Here is a 19,107-nt window from a genome sequence, read left to right as displayed (position 1 = left end):
GATACGGTAGTTTGACAATGCCAACCGTGAAGCGACACAAGGGCAGCGGTGCCGCCAAAGCGCAGAAACAGAGCGACCCGAAGCCCAAGCCTACCGATGGCCGGCCGACCCCAGCGGAGGTAGAGGAAGAGGAACATCAGTTTGTCCAACTTGCGCGAAAGCATTGGTTGAAGTCTGGCAAGAAACCTGCAAAGCCAAAGGTCAAAAACGATGTTCTGAAGCAGAATGTCTGGGATGTGCTTGAACGCGAGGGCTTCCAGTACAAGCCTCTCTTGCTTCTTGAGAGCCTGCAGACTCTAGAAAGGTATGCATGCCGCGGCGGGAAGTTTTGGAGTCCCAGATGCTAACAAACGCCCGTCTAGTTACTTGTGGCCTGGCTACACTGAAGAAGCATCCAATTTTCACGTTCTGTTGATTGCGCTCATCACAAATGTGAAGCACCGGGAGCATCTTGCGACATGGTGTAAGTAGCTTCTCCAATCTTGTGAAACTATTATTAACAGTTGCCAGCGCTTTTCGAGGACCGACCAGCCGACTTTTCTTCTCTCTTCCGCCGACTTTTGTCCATGATGATCGATCGAACACTCTCTGTTACCCTTCGAACGCAACTCCTGTGTTTCTTCATCTACGCATTCCAGAGTCTCGACTGCACTCTTGTCCGAAAGGAATGCGCCCCTCTTGTGTCGATTGGGATCTGGCATAACCTGTCGACAGAACAGTCTCGTGAAGCTAGCCTGGAGCAACTTCCTCATTTACGAAAGGCCTGGAAGGCTGCGCATAAGCGATACGAAGCAGCTGATGAGCAAAACAAGGCGCGACTACGCTTTGAACGGTCGTGGCTCTATACACTCCTTCTTGACTTCCTAGGCCTACTCTACACCCAAAATAGCAAAGCAGACCAAGTGCTGTACTGCGAGCGATTCACCGAATTTCTCACTGATCTTCAAAGCCAACTTCCGACAAGGCGCTATGTCAATGCCTTGGTCCAGGATCTACACATAATACCTGCTGCAAGATTATCACCAATGTTTAATGATGAGGAGAATACACTTCTTCGTGACCTCCAAACTCTCCTGTCCCACTTTACTTTCTTCGACATCAATGATCAGACAGGTGCTCAGTACAGCATAAAAGAGGCATATGATAAGCATTGCGAGTCGCTTGCAAAATTGCAACGTACTGCCTTGAAACATTTCCGAGAAAAGTTGACAGTCTTAGCCTTGTCTAACTATGGCGCTGTTGATCAGAGGCAAGAATTGGAGGCCTCGCTTCAGCCATTGACAGATGAAGAGCTTATGGAACTGGTTTCACTGCTCGGTTTCCGAACAGAATACCCTGACAGCCTCAGCCTCCCCGTTGATCGCAAATTGTTACTTGAAGTGGTCTTGTCCAACTTTGAGCGCAGGAAAACGTTTCAAGAGGCTGCTCGACATATGAGTCTGGCACCAACAGAAGAGACCTTGTTTGATAGCAGCTTTCAACAAGCCGAGTCTTATGACGGATCACATCCTATGGCTCTGCCCAAGCTCAACCTGCAATATCTTTCCGTCGGCGACTTTTTGTGGCGAGCACTTGTCCTGTATCGGTGCGAGTCTTTCTACGGAGTTCGCAAAGATATCGAGACTGCCATACGGCGCTTGCGTCCTGAGTCGAAGCGATCAGATGAAACCAATTTCGCGGGTTTCTCAAAGATGGCGATGCCCATCTCGAAACCGGCCATTCTGGAGGTTGCGCCACCTCTGGTGGGAGATGACAAACCATCAACGGTACGCGCAGAGGTTTCGTTCGACGTTCGACGGCTAGGAGAAGGCGTTAGTAGAGAATGGGATTCTCTCAGGCAAGACGACGTCGTCTTCCTCATTGCAGTCGAGCCATCGCCTACAAAGTCTGCCAGCAATGGCGAAGAAAATCTCTCCGAATCTGAACGATTGGGTGTGATTACTGTACGAACGGCTGAAATTCACCAAATCACTGACGATAAGGGTCGTCAGGTTCGAGATGGAGCCCAAAGTCTTGACAGCAAGCGTCGCATCCAGCTCAAGCTCGACCCTCATGCTTACAGCAGAGACGCTGAGCGGGCGGCCGCTGGAAAACCTGACGTGTATGGCAAGATCAACCTACTATTAAGACGTGGCAGGAGGGAGAACAACTTCAAGCCTGTACTAGAATCTATTCGGAATTTAGTGCTGTCTGATGTACCTCTGCCGGAGTGGCTTCACGAGGTGTTTCTTGGCTATGGCGATCCAGCAGGAGCTTATTATAAAAACCTGCCAAATCGCGAACGCAAGGTAGACTTCAGGGACACGTTCCTTGACTGGCAGCATCTTGCTGAGAGTCTGCCTGGCAAGATCATCGATCCAGGTGACGATGTTTCTGGTAGCTTTGGCCCGCCGTACGTGCTCGAGTCTGTCGAGAAACAGAGCGAACCCCCATCTACTAAGCCTTCCAAGAAGCGACGCCGAGATGCTGACCCTGCCCTTATCGCCGAAATTGAGACGTTGAAGGTATCAAGTTACAAGCCACCCAACAATGGGCCCTATCCCATTGATAACCCTAAGGTCAATCCAGTGCGATTCACTCCCGCTCAAATTGAGGCCATCACCTCCGGCACTCAGCCTGGATTGACTGTCATTGTCGGCCCCCCCGGTACAGGCAAAACAGATGTAGCCACACAGGTGATCAACAATATTTACCACAATCATCCCGAGCAGAAGACCTTGCTACTCGCACATAGTAACCAGGCCCTCAACCAACTATTTGCCAAGATTGTTGCCCTGGATATCGATGAGCGACATTTATTGCGTCTGGGACACGGTGAAGAAGACCTTGGCACAGAAGGAAACTTCAGCAAGCATGGCCGAGTCGAATCTTTTCTAGAGAATCGAGACCGCTATCTTCTCGAAGTGAGGAAGCTAGCAACCAGCCTTGGCGCACCCGGGGCCCACGAGAATTCGGCTGAGACGGCTGGATATTTCAACAACGTTTATGTTGTTCCTGCATGGAATAGGTTCCAACTCGTTGCCAGTGACGATGCTTCTACTGTTTCTGATATCATGGAAGCTTTCCCGTTCCACGCATACTTTGCTGATGCCCCTCAGCCTATCTTCCCCCCCGAGGGAGATAAAGAACAGGCTATAGAGGTTGCGAAGGGTTGTTATCGTCACATTTCCAAGATATTCTTGGAGTTGGCCGATGCACTTCCTTTCGAAATCTTGAGGCGGGACCGCGACAAGGCAAACTACCTTCTCACTAGCGAGGCCCGTATTATTGCAATGACAACAACACACGCGGCCATCAGGAGAGGCGAGATTGCATCGCTGGGCTTCCAGTATGACAACGTTGTGATGGAGGAGGCTGCTCAAGTAACTGAAATCGAGACATTCTTGCCTTTGGCTATGCAGAAGCCTCGTAATGGCAAGATGGGCCTTCAAAGAGTTGTTCTATGTGGAGACCATTTCCAGAACTCTCCAGTTATCCAGAGCTTGGCGTTCCGCCACTACGCCAATCTCGAACAGTCACTGTTCTCGAGACTGGTCAGACTGGGTGTGCCGACAGTCGCCCTCGACCAACAAGGACGTGCCCGTGGCTCGATAGCAAGCCTTTACCAGTGGCGTTACCCTAAGCTTGATAACCTCCCGAGTGTGCAGACGAGTCCCGAATTTGTCAAGGCCAACGCTGGATTTAAGTACGATTATCAGTTCATCAATGTACCTGATTACAAGGGCCAGGGCGAGGCTGAACCTACGCCTCACTTCATCCAAAACCTTGGAGAAGCCGAGTACGCAGTTGCTATCTTCCAATACATGCGTCTTCTTGGATATCCCGCCGAGAAGATCACCATCCTCACAACTTATGCTGGCCAGCGAGCTCTCGTAAAGGATGTGTTGTCTCACAGATGTGCCCGAAACCCAGTCTTTGGTCTGCCAAAGGCGGTAGCTACGGTCGACAAATATCAGGGCGAGCAAAACGATTGTAAGCATTTGGGCTCATTGTTGATTTCCACCCTTTAAACTAACATGTTTTTTTTAGATATCATTCTGTCACTTACCCGAACGTCGCGCGTGGGTTATCTGCGCGATGTGCGACGCATGACAGTAGCTCTGTCCCGAGCACGACTTGGGTTGTACATTCTTGGCCGCCGTGAGGTCTTTGAAGCCTGCCCTGAACTCCATCCTGCTTTCGACTTGTTGTTGCAAAGGCCAGACAAGCTTATGCTTGTGACAGGAGAACTCTGGCCCACACCGCGGGAGGTTACAGAGGAGCCCGGCGCCGTCGAAGGTGAGGTACCAATGGAAGGGGTCGAGCATTTGGGTCAGTATGTCTTTGAAATGACCAAGACGAGAATCAAGCAGCTTCAGGAGGAGCAAGGGGAACCCATCATCGAAGAAGAGTTCGAGGACGGAGAGGGAGAATATGGTAATGGTGACGACGGCGAGGATGATGAAGACGATATTGAAGCAGACATACTGGAGGTCCGGGAAGGAGAGTGAATCAATTTGCTAGACGAACACTAGTATATTGTCATTTCTTCTTTACTAGGCGGCGCCAGGGGAAACAAGTTCTATAGGTTTCGTAGAGCACGGGACCGTTGCAAAATTATACATCTAAGGCCAGCGGATCAAACAATTACCAGTGTTTTAACAGTCGTTGTCATGAGTTTGTGCAATCTCTTCAAGACGTGGTCTAATAATGATGAAGAACATTGTCATCGACTGGGGTTCGTCTTACCCAGGTGAGCAATATTGACATATTTGCCAACTCAACAAGGCTATAGTGTAAGCAGAATAATCCAAAGGTCACGAACTACAGGCCAGAATCTCACAAGACGAGACGGAGAGATAGACAAACGAGGCATGGCTAAACAGTGACACAGCCAGGAGAATACCCCTTAGTCCAACGCATGGCATACAATATTTCATCTTATGCAGATGCCTACTGTCGTGGAATGATAGATAATCGTACTATACCTGCTTGGTTGGTCACAAATTAGGCAATGCCCCAATGCGCAGGGGCCTTTTAATTCAATGTTGGATTCTTAGCCGGGTACTTTACAGTCAGCCTGTATGGCTCCTCGAGAATATAGACTGGGACTGGATTCATGTTTGATGGTTGGTACAACATCAAAGACAGTATTGCCTTTCGCTTCCCTGCATCAGGAGTCATAAAAATTAGGGCACAAATGCAACCTTATTCTCGCACAATACAAAAGCACTGCTCAGCAGTCTGGATTCATGTAATACCATGTAAGCGGACAAGGCAGCAGGTAGAGTCCTGTCTCTGGTAACTCTTTTGTGATAACATTGTCTGTGCGTACCCTGTTAAAGTGGTGATTAAAGTGTAAACAAAGACTGGTCATGCTCCATATGGAGAAAACAAAAATAGATTGGCGAAAGTGATGGGGTTGTGAGAGCTCAGACCCGGCAGAAGGAAGAAGCAAAGCAATTTTGTTGCCCAACGTGCTTGTGTAACAGGTTGAGCGATGCAATCAATCAAAGGGGCAAAAACGGTTCAAGCGTCCTGCTGCAGATTGCCATGCAAGATTATGTCTTCAGGCAGAACCGGGCCGCCCCTAACATTACACTTGGCCTGGGGCCTGGGTAACTATGAGTTGGCATCTGAGCATCACTGTTCGTTCATGTTGATGATGGTGTTGACCGCTCCACTTCTAATCCATAAAAGGAAACACGAAGGACTGACAGTTTGGGCATCTGTGACAGTGACAAGCAAGTCTCGCCCTTGTTAAAATTGGGCTACGTAGACTGACTACTGCCTACCTCTCTCTTCACACTGTCATAGTAGCACATTGCTGCTTGGAGTAGCCCATATCCTCCTTTTCAAACCCGAATCGTATGTAGTCTATGCCCTTGACAGCGAACCCCATGCTTGGTCCATGCGTGCTCCTATCAGTGTCACTCCACTCCTTTGTGATTCACTTTTTGTCGTTGTTTAATCGCCTCTGATATGCGGTCTACTGCAAAACTCTATAGACTGGGTAACTGCTCATTGGGCATGTACTTACTGCACTCTATCAACTTCGAACAAGTTCAGTTCGGGATTTCCTCTTCTGGACTTGCCTACCAATGAACAGATTTGAGGGTGAGGGACTAGAGTCATCCATGAATCATTTCTGGAGACGAGATGCAGCACAGACAGACCGGGTTTACGGGTTGGATATCCGAGTTATCTATGCCCTGGCTAGCCCAGCAACGTAGAATGAGCAACAAATTGAATAGACAGACATGTAAATTTCAATTTAATAAGCTGCAAACAAAAGGAAATGTTTATATGATCACATATGTATTGTTAATAATTTGTTGAACAGGACATTTGACAAATGTGTACTACATACCTACTAAGGTATGCATGTCATGTCTGTCACCCATGCCCTTAATTAGGTAGCATGTGATGATCAGTTAGAGTCAAAGAAAGAGTCACTGCAACACCAATGAATGATTCAACAAACAACCAGAACCATTATCCTCAGGCATGAGTTGACGTTAGTCAGTAGATCCCTCTGGGGTACCTAGGCAGACACTTTGACCGCCACTGGCTTATTTTATTTTATTTTAGTCTGCTGTCCAGCCAGCCGTATGCCATTTGAAACTATAGAAGGGTAGGTAGTTTTTCTCAAACTTCATCACCTCAGGCAGGTCAAGCTACCCACCAAGCGTGCCCTCGCCTACCTACGGGGATGGGAAAATGGACTGACGTAGGTAGCAGATTCTTTGTGGGTGAACGAATGGAGGAATCGGAGCCTTGTTTAGGTTGCTTGGGCTAACCAACCAACTGGAGACTGGGCTAATAAGATTGTATCCAGAAAAAATAAGAGCAAAGAAAAGAAAAATAAAATAAAATAAAGCGTGGGATGTCTCGAGGACAGTGTATGACTGCGGGTTGCTTGGCCGATGCTGACACTGTATATGCAGCCTGACAACACTGCATCAGCAAACTTCATGGACTGCTGACAGTGATTAAGTTCCAGGCATAGCCCCTTGTGTGCGCTCTGAGCGTACAGTGCCGGAACCCAAAATCTTGTTTTTTTTTTCTCAAACAAGCCCTTCGCCCCTTCCCCCATCCTTATCATAGACTGCTGCCCAATTTTTTTTTGCTGGCTTCTTCTAAAATCCTCACCATCAATTCAACCTCCCTGGTCCGGTGGAAAAATCTTTCTAACCAGACTCAGTATTGGATTTCGCGTCCTGTGTAATAACATCATCACAGAGACTATCTCCCCTCAGTTCTTTTTTCTGTTGCCACGCAGGATCGTAGCTTGTCTCGCCTCAAAACTAACTGACTGCCTGCCTACCTACTACCTACCTATCCTTCATCGTTGGTACGACTTCGCTCCTTGATCTCCGTCGTCAACCTCGCCTCGAGCCGCGTTTCGGACATACCGCTACGTCTTGTCTCGAGATCTCTTTGTTGAGATTGAGGTATTATTTTTTCTCTTCCATCACCCCGAAAAAAAAAATAAAAAAGAGGAAAGCTTGTGCGTCTCCTCTCATTGACGATTCCTGTTTGCCCCGCCTGCAACTTCGAACAATTCGACGAGTCGGCCCCGGCACCATCTATTCCGCTTTCTCCCTCGACGCCCACAAAAAAAATTATCTAAACACCACCACTTTCTTGTATCGCGAACGAGCGGCACCGAATTCCCCTTATGACGCCGCCTGTCAACCAGCAGAACTCCACCCCTGCGAACAACACTCCCGCGACTACGACTTCGTATGCCTCTGCTGCAGGTGCGCCTAAGAAATCAGCTCAGGCCCCTGTAGTCGCAACTGGATCCCACCCTCCCGCGGTGGTTGGAGATACTGCTTCATCGCAGAATGCGAAAGACGCTTCTTCGACTCCTGTGAACGGCAAACCCACCGTCACCCCCGCTGTTCCTCGTAGCAGCGCCAACCTTAACGGATCCGATCACTCTCGCAAGAGCTCAGTCACCATGGCTGCAAACGCCCCTAACAACTTTGTTGCCAACGGCGGCCCTGTCGGCGGTGCTAAATCAAACATTCAGTTCGGGTTCGACTCTCCTGGAATGGCTAACAGCACACCCCAGTCAACCAGCGCTGCACCTATTCCTATTCCTGGTGGAGGAAACGCCCGAGTCCCTTCGCCCGCTCACTCACCTTCGCCCATCCCCCAACCCTCTGCCAGCGGTGGCCGACCTCCTTCCGGTCTTCAGCAGGCAAGCGGAACCATGACATTCGGTAGTCTTGGTAGCGATGGCGAGGTAAGTTACATGCCCCTCAGTGGCTCCCTCGCTCGAAACCATAACTGACTTTGTTACAGCGCCACATGAGACCAGGTTCGGTTCCCAACAACCCTAACGCACAATCTGGAGCCCACTTCCGACGCGAGTCTGGCCATTCTGCACAAGGCGATGGGGCTGGACGAGGCAACTTCCAGGCTCAAGGTGGTCGAGGTCGTGGTTTCAACCCTCACGGAAACAGCTTCAACCCCCAGATGGGATACCCTCCCAACAACCAATACCGTAACGGACCTGGTCAAGGTCGTGGCATGCCTGCAGCCTTCCAACCTCAGCCTCGCTACCCTAACTCTCCCCAGCCCGGTCGAAGCCCGGCTCTTGTCCCTTCTATGCCAGGAACTCCCAATATGCAGACCGCCAGCATGCAACCCAACATGGCCATGGCGACACCTCCGCAATACCACTACCCGCCTCCTATGGCTCAACAACATCAACAAGTACAGTACCCCCTTCCTCAAGTTAATAAGCATCTATCAAAGAACAATAAAAAGAGCAAACCAACACCTGGCGAACTGGAAAAGTTGGTCCAGACCGCCCGTCCGCAAGATAGTTCGCGAGGTCTGCATGACGACGAGCTCAACCAATCTCGGCGTTTCAGTAAACGTCTGGATCAACCGTGGCGAGAGCAAATTGTCAACAGCACGCGCGGATCATCTTCGGGCAAGCCCAAAAACGCTTTCCCATCCCTTTGCTCAAGCAATCCATCTTCTCCCGACACGCCACCCGAAACTGGGTTTTACGATTCCTTGCTAACTTCAAAAAATCAGAATTACGGTTACCCCCCCGCACCTCAGCAAGTGGATGCTTATGGACGTCCACTTGGGGCAATGCAGTACAACTCTTACAACATGCCGTACATGGCCCCTCCTCAAGCTAACTCCCCAAGCTTTAACCAGAACTTTGTCACACCGTATCAACAACACAGCCATAGCATGTCCAGAACTCCCTCCCAGCCTGAGAGGCCCCCGAGCGCCAGCCAACAGAACACTCCTCTCATTGTCACCTCTACTCCTCAGTCTGGCCAGGGCTCCGCTCTTAAGGCTACCGCAAACAGCTTTAAGGTGCCCAAGAAGAGCGCCGCCATTCAAATCAAGAATGCCGCTGGTGAAGTGATTGACACATCATCTTTCAAGACTCCCTCCTCCCCTGCCTCTAGCATCCAACAATCCAAGACTCCCCCTGTTGTTGCATCCTCAGCTACTCCTCCCCCCAAGCAAGCTACACCATCACATGGCCGCACTGATAGCCATGCTGCCCCCAAAACTGCTAAGCAGATTCAGGATGAGCTCAAGGAGAAGATTAAGCAAGCCACACAGGCAGAGGAGAAGCCTAAGCCCGCAGAGCAGCCTGAGGTGAAGACTGAAGATAAGCCTGCTGAGCAGTCCGAGGTCAAGCCCACCGAAGACAAGGCCGAGTCTGCACCTCCCGCCAAGACAGAGCCGGAAAGCCAGGCGGCCTCTGAGACCAAGGCACCCGAGCCCGCCCCCAAGGTTGAGGAGCCCAAGGTCGAGGAGCGCAAGGCTGAAGAGCCTAAGAAGGAGGAGCCTAAGAAGGAGGAGCCTAAGAAGGAGGAGCCTAAGAAGGAAGAACACAAGAAGGCCGAGGAGCCTGCGAAGAGCGACGATCCTGATGAGGATGAGCTTGAGCGCATGATCCGTGAGATGGAGGAGGAGGACGCTCGCCGTGAAAAGGCCGAGGAGGAGCATCGCAAGAAGCGCGAGGCTGAGAAGGCTGCTGCCAAGGAACAGGAAGAAAAGGACCGTGCCAAAAACAGTGCCGACGCAGATCGCAAGCTCCGAGAACAGGAGCGCGAGATGGAACGGCTGGAAGAGGAGAAGGAGAAACGTCGCCAACAGGGTGAATCATCCGGTACAGCTCCCTCGCTTGCTGAGCTTCTCTCCAAACGAGGTAGCAAGGAGGCCGAACCTGCCAAGGTCGAGTCGGTTACCGATAAGCTTGCTAGCATGAAGATTGGAGGAGCTACAGATGCTGCTGGTTCTAAGCCCGAAAAGCGTGGTGCGAAGCCCGCTGCTCTCAACTTGAGCCCTCTCAACACCAAGCCAGTGGAGCCTGCCCAGCCCAGCGCTGCTCTCCAGTCTCTCAAGTCAGCCCGCTTCTTGAAGGTCATTGAGCAAGATATCTACCCTGAAGGTATCAAGTCGCCCAACCCCTCTCTCAACGCCGCTGTCCAAAGCAAGGGTAAGAGTTTCAAATATGATTCCAACTTCTTGCTGCAATTCCAGAAGGTCTTCACCGAGCAGCCATCTCTTGAGTTCCACCAGCAGGTCAAGTCCCTTATTGGTGATGAGCGTTCCAGGACTAACACTCCTGGTGGCTCTGGCCGTGGCTCTCGCGGTGCAAACACTCCCGGCCCTATGGGCGGCTTCCCTGGCATGGGTAACTTCAATGCACCTTCTGGCAGTACCCTCCCCCCCGGCACCACTTCGATGTCTCGTTTTGCCATGTCCAACCAGCGACCTGGTGGCCCCATGGGTTCTATGGGTCGCTCCAACACCGGTGGCTTCCCTTCATCCGGTTCGCGAGCTGGCTCTCAAGTGCCAAACTCCCCACGTGGCTCTCGTCGTGGTGGCCGTGGCAGCAACACCAACCGTGGCGAAGCAGCCAAGGAGGCACAGGCTGCTAAGACCATGCCTCTGACCGCCGGTATGGAGCTGAAGCCTATTGCACAGACTGCTACCGGCTGGAAACCTACAAGTGTCGGTAAAGCCGCTAGCTCAACTGCTCCTCCTAGTGGCCATATGGAACCGGATATGGTTCAACGAAAGGTCAAGGCTGCTCTGAACAAGATGACGCCCGAGAAGTTCGACAGAATTGCCGATCAGATTCTACTCATTGCTTCCCAGTCCAAGGAGGAGGCAGATGGCCGTACACTCCGACAGGTCATCCAGCTTACCTTCGAGAAGGCCACAGACGAGGCTCACTGGGCCTCAATGTATGCCAAGTTCTGCAAGCGTATGCTCGAGACTATGAGCTCCGATGTTCGCGATGAGCGTATCAAGGACAAGAACGGTCACGTAGTCAGTGGTGGTAACCTGTTCCGAAAGTACCTCCTCAACAGATGTCAGGAGGAGTTTGAGCGTGGCTGGACTGTTAACCTGCCCGATAAGCCTGCCGAGGAGGATGAAGGCAAGAAGACTGGTGAGGCCGCTCTTCTCTCCGACGAATACTATACAGCTGCCGCTGCCAAACGTCGTGGTCTTGGTCTTGTCCAGTTTATTGGTGAGCTTTATAAGCTCGGCATGCTTACTGAGCGTATCATGCACGAATGTGTGCACAAGCTCGTCGATTATAAGGGAATGCCTGACGAGGCTGAAGTTGAGTCGCTCAGTAAACTCCTCCGCACTATTGGAGGCAACCTTGACCAGACTGAAAAGGGTCGCCCCATGATGGATGCTTACTTCCAGCGCATCCAGAGCATGATGGATATTCCTGAGCTTCCTAGCCGACTCAAGTTCATGCTTCTGGATGTTATCGATCTTCGTCGGGCCAAATGGGTTTCCAAGGAAACTAACAAGGGACCCAAGACCCTCGAGGAGGTTCGCGCCGAGGCTGAAGCCGCGCAAGCTGCTAAGGCTCAGGAAGCAGCCCGAACCAACCAGCGAGGCGGGGGTGGCCGCCCTCCTGTCGGACGCGGTGATGCTCGCAACTTTTCTGGTGGTTACCAACAGCAGGCTGCTAGCAACCAGGTCGGTATGGACGATCTCCGCCGCCTCAAGGGCTCTGCCAACCGAACATCAAGTGGAAACATTTCCCTTGGTCCCGCTTCCATGCTGTCATCTCGCAGCAACAGTGGAAGGCGCATGGGTCCTGGCGGTTTCCTTGGCCCTCGTGGTGAGGATTCTGCCACTTCTTCACGAACTGGCACCCCACCCACACGAGAGAACACCTCTCACTCTAATGCATTCAGGTAAGCTTGTTGAGCAGAAACATGACAAAATGATGGGCATAAGCTAACAATTTCCCAGCCTCCTCGCCAACATGGAGAACGACCATCCGGCCTCGCCTCCCTCTACTTCTGCCTCACCAGCGATCTCGAAGGCTGTCCCTGCTGACGGCGATAAGAAAGAAAACGAATAAAAGTATCCTTCCTTCGGTGTCTTGCATTTCGGCAGAATAGACGGGGTGGGGCTGTGTTTTTTTTTTTTTTTTGCATTTACAGGCTTTTTCCATCAGACGTGTCCCAAAAGTTGAGCACAGTTTCTTTTTCCTTTTTTCAGAACTCATGATACCTTTGCCCATAGACGGACGGACATGATGCTCCTCATAGTGAGAGGCGACCCTCAAAAATTTCGGACTAGGGGATTTTTTACACCAATATCATCGCCTACTCCCTTAACTCAGCCCGTTCCTGAGCATGCTTTGAGTGTGTTTCAGTTCTTTAATGTTGTGGAGGATTTCCGGTTCAAAGGCTCAGGGTGAATTTACGGCTGTCACTTGCCAGCGTGTCGCTGGTTGTTTTATTCTATCTCCAGTGTGCTTCTCGAAGAAGGCGGCGTGGGTTATTGATGGCAAGAAGTGGTATCAAGACACCGCATCATCATATACATACGACTCGGGGTGGTTTCTTATGGGAGGTGGGGTTCAGGTAATAGACGAGGGATTTTATTTCGGAATCCACGAGACGAATGAGGAATGTAATGCCAGGGCACAAACGAAACGAAATGGGTGGAACGCTGATGAACCACCGGCGCAGTCTGCCTCTTCTCGTTCTTACTTGCGAGGCAGCTTCTGGCCATGCTCGTGCCCATTCACTGGCTCTAGATGTTGCTCAAGGATTCAGATCACAACGAGGCAGGAAAGGATTTACAAAACAAGACCATGAATGATGATGATGACATGGGGCTTTATTTATGTCCCATTATAGGCATGTGCATCTGTGTATCAAGAAGGAGAGCAGAGCCGTTAGTTGGCGTCTCTGCCACTTGGTATTTGGTGTATAAGGGCCTGGTCGAGCTTTGATGAAGGGTCTTTACGATGCTTTTGCTGTTTGTCATCTGGAATCGAAGGAGCATGGAACACTAGCATGAAAATTTACATATATGTTCAAATTTCGCTGTCACTCTGAAAAGAATGTGAAGCCGGATTGTATTCTTGGTTAACAAGTAGCTACGTACGTACGTATGCATGTATGTAGGTCAGCATCTACCTTGATCAGACTGGATAGGGTTGTATATGAAATATTGTTCTTAAGCGTCAATCGCTAACTACTACTGACTGTTTTGTTTTAGATATGTGAAAAATAATTGTCAACAATAAAATAAGCTCTTGCTAATCTCGAAACTCCTAAACGCCATTGCAGCTGTTCTTCTGCCTCCCTCGGTTCTCCGCGAGACCCAACGATCCTTACACAAACCCTGCTCATAAAACATGACACGCTCGTGACGCCACTTGTCCAAGTATCCATTATCCATTTCTCAGGAATATTACTTATACACAACCGTCTATACTCTTCTTTATCACTCATACCAGTGGTTTGAAGCCCAACTTGGTGAAAAGGGTATCCATAGCCACCCATTGACGACCGCACTTGTCAAGGTACTTGTCAACAACACCTTTGATATTTCCAAAACGCACTCGGTTGTGTTCGGCTAGAGCAAGGATATTTTCGCGGTCTGGCCTGGACATCTCGGTGATTGCAGCTTTGGTCTTGGCCTTGTCCACGTCCCAGAGACTAGCAAAGTAGAGTAGCTGGGTATAGATTGCCTTCTCTGTATACTCGTACCGCATCCGACCAAGACAGTCTCGCGCGAGCCCCTTAGGTCCAAGGCAACGAGAGCCATATACGCTCATTTGACGAGTACGATTGCCGCACTGAGTATCATCGCAGATGAGCCAACCCTCGTAATACCGACTGGTTTGAGTACGGATAGCGTGCTCCATTTGAGCAACAACCGAAAGTGTGGAGACGAGAGTGCCGCAGGAACTGCAGAGGATACCTGACTGTGATACTCGCTCAGGAGTTGCAGCGAGGCCTTCAAAAGTAGATAAGGCCTTGCACTTTCGACAACGCAGAGATAGACGGGTGCAATCACCAAAACGAACTTCGTCTGGAATCTGAGAGTCTAACGGGTGGATTTCAAGGTCATTGCTTGAGCTGTTTTGTTGGGTCTGGAATGAGCTATAGCGCTTGATATCCAGACCAAGCTGCTCCGCCAGTTGTGAAGTCGATGTACCCACAATGTTGGCGCAAAGACGCTCGACAGGTGGGAAGATCTGTTTGCCAATATACCACTCGACATCAGGCAACAGGGAAGAGTCTGCCTTCAGGTCGCCAGGAGTGTAAGCTCGCTTAGGAGCAGGCTCGGAGCTGTTGCTATCGCCGGTGATAACGTACGCTATGACATCTCCTTTGCGGACCGTCTTGCCTTTGGCCATTTCTCGAAGAGCGACTTGGACCTGAGGCATAGAGTTGGAGTCGGGGTAGTCTTGGGGTGCCTTTCCAAGCTGTGTATGAATGATGTATTTCTGCACGGGAATACTCTGCTCACGCATCTTGCCAGCAATTTCGTTCAAGTACTCGTGAATTCGGGCAATAGACACCTCAGTATCGTCACCAGAGAGGATCTCATTCAGAAGGTGTTGAGAAATCTCTTTGGACAGAGCACAGTATTCTCGGCGCTTCATATCGAGACCCTTGATTTCCATCTTCTCGATAAACTTGCCATCCTTCTCCACGAGGTTGATGGCAGCATACTTCTTCTTGGCTTGGAGAAGGATACGGCGGAAGACATTATCAATATCAATCTCAAGCAGTTTGTATTGCTCGTTCACTGCTTTCTTGAACTCATTGCCGACCTTGAATGCATCGGCGACGTTGTCCACGTTGGCGTTGATCATGACGGAATCAGTGTCACCGTAAATGACCTGCAGAGAATTGCTCTCGGCAAGCTCCTTTGTGCTGCGAAGAATCTCGCGGCCCTTGAACGTAGTCAAGACAGCCAAAGGTCGAGCGTAGAAGCGTGACTTGGTATATCCCAAACATCCGTACATGGAGTTGGCAGTTAGCTTGAGAGCAAGCTGCTTGATGTCCCATGTGGCCAACTCCTCTGGAGTGGCCTTCTTGTCCTTCATGAGACTCTTGACTTGACGACGACGGCTGACGAGAGTGGCAATAAGCCTGGGAAGAATACCCTGGTCTTGGTTAGTAGGAACCTCGGGGACCTCATCGTCTCCTTCTTTCTGCGGTGATGGTCAGCCAGGGATCTGAAAGCGAAGCATAACTACTCACGGTGTCTGGCCTATCTACTGTTGTGAAGCAGATATTGAACTCTTGGATAATGGAGGGATACAAAGAGTTGAAGTCCATGACAAGTACAAACTTGTCGTATAGGCCCTTTTCTGGCTCAAAAACCAGACCACCCTTGTATTTGTCCTTCTTTTTTCCTTCGGCAGTTTCCCCTTCACGTTGCGCTTCTTCAGCACGCTGCCGACTGCGGAAAGTCTGCTTGTCGGGACAGATGTACTTGTTGCGGTAAAATTCATGAAGTAAAATGTACTCGTTTCGTTCTGCACGAGTTCCAGTCAAGGTTCGTGCCCATGAGTTTCCTGCCAGGTTAGTCAAAACCTTGGTCAGGGGCAACATTTGAACACCTAGAGCCAAAGCTGCGATGTAGTGCGTATCAGCTTCCATGTGGGTGATGTAGTCGAGAAGACCCTGCTTTTCCTTGGCCCAGGTTTTCAGAGCAACCTCATTATCGAATTCACGGCGACGGTTGTCTCCAGACAGGTATAGACTACACATCTCCGTCAAACTCCAAGACTGACACTTGAGCATGACTGATTTTCCAGCGTCGTTTGCGAGATCACACATGAGACGACCCGAGAGTATCTGGCGTTCAGCAAAAACATTGCCGCCTGTCTTGCCAATCGATGCTGGCCACTGTGTGCGGCGAAGCCTACCCAGTCTGGACCACCCAGGGATCTTCTTCTCGTGCAAGCGATTGAGGAGTACACTGTAGTCTACGCCTTCCAACTGGTGACCAAGGATGACATCTGGGTCAGCAACATCAACTTGAGCAAGGAAGAACGCAAGAATATCCGCCTCTTGCTTTTTCAAGACGATCAAGCCACGGTTTCTCTTCTTTGCAAGCTGGTCAAAGCCCAGAGGGAAAGACTGGCCATGTGGACGGATGACCGTGAAAGTCCGGCAAGGCAATTTCTCAGCAGGTGTAGTGTCCGCGAGGGACACTTTTTCATAGATTCTTGCACTGATAGATAAAATCTCTTGTTTGTTGTCCTTCTCGTTAAAGGCGGTCCTAAGTGAGACACTCATGAGAGTCAAGGGAGGAGCATCGAGATTGTCGGATTCGCTGAGGACAGAAACCATATTTGGGTGATCGGCCACAACTTCAAGCTTGCAGTGCGAAGCGTTTTTCAGCTTATCAAAGTCAGCGTCTTCGATCTTGAGCCAACACGGACCCATGATGTTCTTCCAGAGAACGAATTGTTCAAATAAGGAGGTGTTGCTTCCAAAGACGTGGGAATAAGTTTCGCCAGGTCGGTTGGGGTCGATCTCTGGCTCTATAATGGACGTTAACTTGCTGGAATCGGGTTGCAAAAGAGGACATTGTAACTTACTGTTGTAAGGGTAGAGAAGTTTCATATACTGAGCTTCTTTGGGAACATCACGAAGTTCAAAGGCATACTTTCTTGTGCAAGCCTTGATCTTGTACATGCCGACATTCATCTTGGTCATCATGGTGTCAATTTCGTCATACACCTGCATCATCTCGACCTCCTCGCCCGTTTCCTCGCCATCTTGCATGCGGTGCTCGCGCGGCAGGAAATATAGCTTTCTCAAGATATTATCCACTTTGACAAAACAGCTAACGTACGACTTTGTCTTTTTGTTCAGTACTTTACCAAAGAGGAAAAGGCTGCCATTGAGCTCCGTATAGTCGGTCCAGAAGAAGTTGAGACTGCCGTCCTCCTCGATGGCATCTTTGTGGTCGATTTTTCCAATGCTCTTTACTTCCGCTGGCGAGCTTGAGACAACATTGAGTCTCTCCGTCAAAGCATTCCAGGAGGTGGCGTTTACTGAGGCAACGTTGGGCTTGACAGGAGAAGAGCTGGCGGGTGTCGGATCAATGTCTGCCTTGATAATCTTCTTGATTGGCCTTTTGCTGGTCAAATTGACACTGGTTGTAGCAATGGCTCCGGTATGGGCAACCTCCATCATATCGTCGTCGTCGTCGTCGTCTTTTGGTTCTTGTTTGATCTGAGCTTTCCTCTGTGCGACTTTTGCAGCTGGCGAAGAAGGTGCTGGATCACTCATGGGGACATCTGCAGTTTCCAAGAGATCATCGTCGGCAGGAGGGAAGAAGTTGTCTTCGTCGTCGAGAGCTGGAGGAGGGGATGACATTCGGGTATCGATGATCTTCTTTTTCTTGGAAATGGGTTCTGGGGCAGGCGAAAGAGCCCTGGCTTTGCGGCGGCCACCACCAGATCTTTCGACTTTGGAGATATGGCGGACGGGTTCTGGAATGTTGCTATCGACCTCGCCGAGTAAATCAGACAGGAAATCGTCATCGGCCTTTGTCTTTACAGCCTGATTATAATTTAGTTTATCATTTTGAGTTATTGCAAAGCAGGTATTCTACCTTGGGCTTAGGCTGCGTCCTGTTGGCGCCTTTGAAGTACTCGCTAATGTCCCTATCGCTGGCATCTCGCTTGGTTTGTTCTTCTTGACGACTCTTTTTTGCTGCATAATTTGTAAGTAAAGGAAGAACAGAGAGGGCCAGCCTTTGGGGAGACTAACCGGCCTTGCTGGGTCGTCCACGGACACCGGCCTCTTCTTCACTATCGGATTCGTAGGCTTGTACTCGATCCCAGTCCTCGCGGCCGTCATCTGCGTAACCTTCGCCATTGTCATCGACAACAAAGTCGTCCTGGTTCAACCTTTCTCGGACAACCTTTTTATATCCATCCTCATCAACCTCGTCGTATAGATCATCGACGTCGGCAACTTTGTAATTATCGAAAGCCTTCTTGCCAGAAGCCCGAAGGGCCTTGAGCTCAGCGAGCCGAGCCCTGTGAGACATGACGAGTATGATAGCTTAGACCGATGGCATATCAAAAAGAGAACAAAAAGAGAGTAGAGAATTGAATCTGACGATAGGATATTGGGGCTTCTTTCTTGTCGTTTAGTTGTAGGGAGTTGTCAATATCGAGTCTGGAAGTGGTGGAGGGACTTGGTCCCCTGGTAACGAGTGCTGCTCATTTAGAAAAGTGGTCAGGGCCGACGCGTCAAAAGCGCGTTCACTCTCGCGATTTCCCCGTCAACGGTGGGGCCATCCATAAAGTGCTCTGCCGCGAGAGTGGCCAATACCTAGGTACCTACCTGACTGACCTACTAAGTGCTGAAGTACATACCCCGCGATACAGATACGAGTACCTGAGCATCTGTGTATAAGAAATGCCTGCTTTTGGCGATTACCTATCTGTATCAATGTACTACCTTAGTACCTATACATCTATTGACTTTCAAGGCTTAGTAGTACTGGCTTCATCCCTAAGAACTCTTCCATAGTACCTACCTACATGACATGAGAGGGCCTAGTGGGTAGCAGAAAAGTTGACCTCTCGAGTCCAAGTACGGATATACAAAAATAAATAGTCTAAAGGGTATGACTAGGTAAGTAGCATAAGCTGACCTACTAATTTCATGTCTTATGCTTCTAGCAGCCAACTTTTCTGATACCGTGAGGCGGGCTTGCACTAAAGAGGTTAGCGTCTAAGTACTACGCGGTCTTTCACTTTACGCGACTTTTAATGTTGGTATAAACTCTGATTCGTGTTAATAATGAAAATGGTCATCG

General features: G+C 50.0%; 3 protein-coding genes across 3 annotated transcripts; 2 read left to right on the top strand and 1 right to left on the bottom strand.

Moving 5' to 3' along the window:
• Positions 1 to 17: 17 nt before the first annotated feature.
• FGSG_05423 (uncharacterized protein) lies at positions 18 to 4,490 on the top strand (the record flags this gene model as incomplete). The annotated part of the gene is made up of 4 exons (XM_011325657.1): positions 18 to 304; positions 363 to 463; positions 511 to 3,972; positions 4,030 to 4,490. The coding sequence occupies 4 exons, from the start codon at positions 18 to 20 to the stop codon at positions 4,488 to 4,490; spliced, it is 4,311 nt and encodes a 1,436-aa protein (XP_011323959.1).
• Positions 4,491 to 7,660: 3,170 nt separating this feature from the next.
• On the top strand, positions 7,661 to 12,367 carry FGSG_05422 (uncharacterized protein; the record flags this gene model as incomplete). Its single annotated transcript, XM_011325656.1, has 3 exons — positions 7,661 to 8,233; positions 8,293 to 12,197; positions 12,256 to 12,367. The coding sequence occupies 3 exons, from the start codon at positions 7,661 to 7,663 to the stop codon at positions 12,365 to 12,367; spliced, it is 4,590 nt and encodes a 1,529-aa protein (XP_011323958.1).
• A 1,089-nt stretch (positions 12,368 to 13,456) lies between these two features.
• Positions 13,457 to 18,330, bottom strand: FGSG_05421 (uncharacterized protein; the record flags this gene model as incomplete). Its single annotated transcript, XM_011325655.1, has 5 exons — positions 13,457 to 15,469; positions 15,519 to 16,810; positions 16,868 to 17,837; positions 17,890 to 17,990; positions 18,048 to 18,330. 5 exons carry the CDS (start codon positions 18,328 to 18,330, stop codon positions 13,751 to 13,753), a joined length of 4,365 nt encoding a protein of 1,454 aa, XP_011323957.1. The 3' UTR covers positions 13,457 to 13,750.
• Positions 18,331 to 19,107: the final 777 nt, after the last annotated feature.

This window comes from Fusarium graminearum, chromosome 3, assembly GCF_000240135.3.
Source record: "Fusarium graminearum PH-1 chromosome 3, whole genome shotgun sequence".
Lineage (NCBI taxonomy): Eukaryota > Fungi > Ascomycota > Sordariomycetes > Hypocreales > Nectriaceae > Fusarium > Fusarium graminearum.
The sequence above is the reverse complement of the archived record's forward strand: the minus strand, read 5'-3'. Positions and strand labels throughout refer to the sequence as shown.